The 3,885-nt window shown below is 34.6% G+C and overlaps 1 protein-coding gene across 1 annotated transcript; it reads left to right on the top strand.

Annotated features, from left to right (window-relative positions):
• Positions 1-2,520: 2,520 nt before the first annotated feature.
• LOC146736174 (uncharacterized) lies at positions 2,521-3,643 on the top strand. The gene is made up of 4 exons (XM_085505183.1): positions 2,521-2,872; positions 3,130-3,183; positions 3,288-3,362; positions 3,441-3,643. Exons 1-4 carry the CDS (start codon positions 2,521-2,523, stop codon positions 3,641-3,643), a joined length of 684 nt encoding a protein of 227 aa, XP_085361309.1.
• Positions 3,644-3,885: the final 242 nt, after the last annotated feature.

Below are 3,885 nucleotides of genomic sequence, written 5' to 3'. Positions count from 1 at the left end.
AGTCCTGTTTCAGGAAGTGCTAGTGTTATCAGTGTATGTGTAGGTTCACCGAGTGGCGAAATATTTGGAATAACTGCAAATAACGAGTTGAAAGTGAGAGAAGATATCCAATCATCATGGACAATTGTGGTGAATGGGTATGAGGAACAGGTTAGAAAAATAGCATTTAGGGACAGTATATTTGGACTTACTCCAACCACTATTGTTTTTCTTGACCAGTCTGGGGTATGGATGGATACTGAGGTTGATTTTGCTGGCAATGAAATTGAAGACATGACTTTCGTGGACACAGATAGTGCCTTTCCATTGCTAGCGAATAGTGGCTTTATAGCCATTTGTTATACTGGAGTAAGTGAATCACATGATATTGAAGGAAATACTGAAGAAGGTGGAGATAGCAGTGGAAGCGAAGGTGTAGTATTATTATTGCATTGTTGTTGTGTTTGTAATTTGGCAACTGTAATTTATTTTTCGAAAGATAGTACAGGCGAAGAGTATTTCGCAATATCGTAACGTTGCTGTCTATTTGTAGATGTATTTGTATTTGTGAAAACAATAACATATCCGATACAAATTTGTTATTGTCAGATTACATAGCTTTCAGCCTTTGAAGCGATTTATTGCATATAATACTCCAATACAACACCACATTCACACATTACGGACTAAATATCACATGCACACATTATTTACATTGTCATCACGGGGTTACACAAACAAAGACTATATTGTGATGTATTCACTAACCTACGAGCTTTTGCGGAAATGTAGTATGGCTAAAGTGCTCATGTATTTGCGTTCGATAATTTAATTTAATTAAACTAAATTGTTGTTATAAATCTTTACTATAATCATATGTTTCTTCTATCATTGTTATCTAAAAAAATTGTAAACTAGGAAAAAAAGTAATCCAATGCTAAACCAACGAGTAAACACATCCTGGACTACGATGCTCTATTTCCAATTGTTTTCAATACCGACATTTATTCATTCTTGCTTATGTATGTGACATCTTTTTCTCAAAACAAACAGATATTACAACATGACACAATTTTGAATTGATTTGTCTTCCGTGGTACAATTATCGTCTGCATATAATAGGTATTGTTTGATTATAACCATATATTCTGCACACACTTCTACAGCAGATGAGTAAATGTGTTTAAAATAAACTTTAATTGGTTTATTCAGAAATAAATTTAGTAACCGATTGTGAATGGAGATTCAAGATATTTTTTATTAGAGATTTGAGTACAACAGACACTAAAGAGTTGAATATCGTATATAACTATTTAGCTTTTATTGACCGCATCTTCATTTTGTTTTTCTAGGTTCAAATACACTTCTCGTTGGAATTGACAACAATTTGTACACACGTGACAAAAATCATGTAAGCCTTGTCGCAGATTCCGGTGGGATTATAGATATTGTGGTGATGACAGATGGTTCTCTGCTTGCTATAGATACAAACAACGAAATGGTGCGGAAGTATACAATGGACACTCAGGGATGGCCTGAAAAAATACCAAACTCTTGCTGTATGATTAGTATTGATTGCATTGACAATTCCATTATTGGTGTTGGAACTGATAACCTGTTGTATATAAAAGAAACTTTAAATGTCGAATGGAATGGCCCAATTCCGGGGAGTGGTTTTGTGGCAAAGGTGATTACATATACTGATGGACAAACTCTACTCGGAATAGATACAAATGGTGCAATAGTAATATCTACTGGTAATGAACCTTTTTGGCAAGATGTAGAAGTAGATGCCATTGTAAAAGATCTAACTGTAAATCTAGATGATAAGTTAGTGTTGCTCGGTAAAGACGACCCTACATTTCAAGCAATATGTCTAGGTGAATTACAGAGTGGTTCTGGTGAAAGCTCAGCTGTATCTGGATCATCCGGTACCTCATCTGGAAGCACGGGGGAATCAGTTGCCTCTGGTAACTCTGGTAAATCTGGTGAAACTGTTGACTCCTCTAGTGGTTCTGATGACTCACGCACAATAAACTCTGGCAGATTAAGTGCAGCTGGTCAATATACAGGTAAATACGTTTTGAATTCAATTTTATTGAAATAAAATATGAAATTACAACCTGACTGAAAAGTTGATAACAGCTGAATTACCATCTGTGTGTGAATAATATAACTTTCTTAAATTTTAAAATCACACATTTTTTTTATCAATTTATAGAAGTCCCCCTCACTACTGTAGATATGCCTGGTGCATCATATTCAGCAAGTCACTATATGACAGGAGAGATGAATCAGCGCAGTGTTATTGCTGTGGGGGCTGATGGTTATCTTTATACTGGAATCCCAATAGGTGATCATGTGTATCAATACGGTGAACCAATAGAGGGATCATGTTGTGTAAAAGATGTGGCTAACCTGCATGATACCACACTTGTTGGTGTTCAAGAGGATGGTAGTTTGTATGTAAAACCAAGTTTAGCGGACGACGGCTGGATTAAAAGTAATACCGATAGTTGTTGTATTGTAAGTGTGGATGTAATGCCAAGTGGTCAAATAGTAGGATTAGGAGTTGAAGATGTGTTACTCATGAGATCAAGTATAAATGCTGAATGGGATCACAAAATTCCTACTGGCAGCCGTCTTGCAAAACTCACAATATTACCCGACAACCTTGGTATAATTGGGATTGGTGAAAATAGTGCACTCACTATTCTTACACATAACGATGTATGGATAACTCTCAACAACGATATATCGGATTTACCTATCACTGACCTGGCTGTTGATGAGGATGGGAACTATGGCATCCTGAATCCGGGAATGTCAGAAGGACCAGACGGGAATCAAATTCACATAATTAGTATTACTTATGTAGATCTTCCTCAAAAAGGTATGATCTTGTCATTGAGATTACCCCAAGTAACTGAGCGGATTTACATTGAACGTGTTACATTGATCAACTAACACTTTGAATTATGGTATTCACTAGTACCTGTGATTGTTTTATTCTAATTGTGTTTATTTACTAATATTTTTACTTCATTATTTTTTTCTGAGGAAATTCCATAATGATGACCAGATATATGAGATTTTAACGTATTAAAGAAAGTTTAAATTGTTCATTTACATTGTGCTTCTTTTTTATAGAATCTACTTCAATAGTCATGAGTCGATTACAGTCTAGTCAGACGGTTCCCACAGGTAAATTACCTTTCCAAAAAATGCATATTCGGAAAACTTTTCAAACATATTCAATTAAAAACTTGATAGATTATACATGTTGTTGATTTTCGTTTTCTTCGCAGATTACAATGGAATAATAACTGGTGACAATTTCTTTGGCGAAAATGATTCAGTTATTGACGGAGGCAGCGGTTCAGGTAATCAAATCTTGCAAAACATATTAGATAATTGTTTTTTTTAATTGATAGTTAATTTTCTTGTTATCTTTTCCTAAGACATGGCAACAAAGATTATAATACCGTTGATTGTAGCTGCTATTCTGATTGGATGCTATATTGGCGTTAAGAATCACAGGAAAAGGCAACAGAAAGAGAAAATAGAAGCCGAAAGAAAAAAACAATCGAGTAAGAAGAAATCTGATTCAGGAAGTCGAACCAGACCACCGAGGGCCCTAAAAAATTCGAGTCGAAAAAAATAAGTTCCTGGCAAACTGTATAACGTAGATTTCATAAGCGCTAATTGGATTATTGAAAAATGTCGAATACTTTTCAATAAATATTGATACAATAATAAATAAATTTACTGCATTCTATTAAAGTTGACTCTTTTACATTCAAAATTAGTGAGTAATCTTCATGTGCTTAATTTTTAGTTTCGCAATCATGTTTGTTAGAATACATCAGTCAAAACTTGAACAAAAATATGCAGCTAGATAACAAT

Source organism: Saccoglossus kowalevskii, chromosome 11 (genome assembly GCF_978046115.1).
Source record: "Saccoglossus kowalevskii chromosome 11, keSacKowa6.1, whole genome shotgun sequence".
NCBI classification, from domain to species: domain Eukaryota; kingdom Metazoa; phylum Hemichordata; class Enteropneusta; family Harrimaniidae; genus Saccoglossus; species Saccoglossus kowalevskii.
This window is presented reverse-complemented; position numbering and strand designations above follow the sequence as displayed.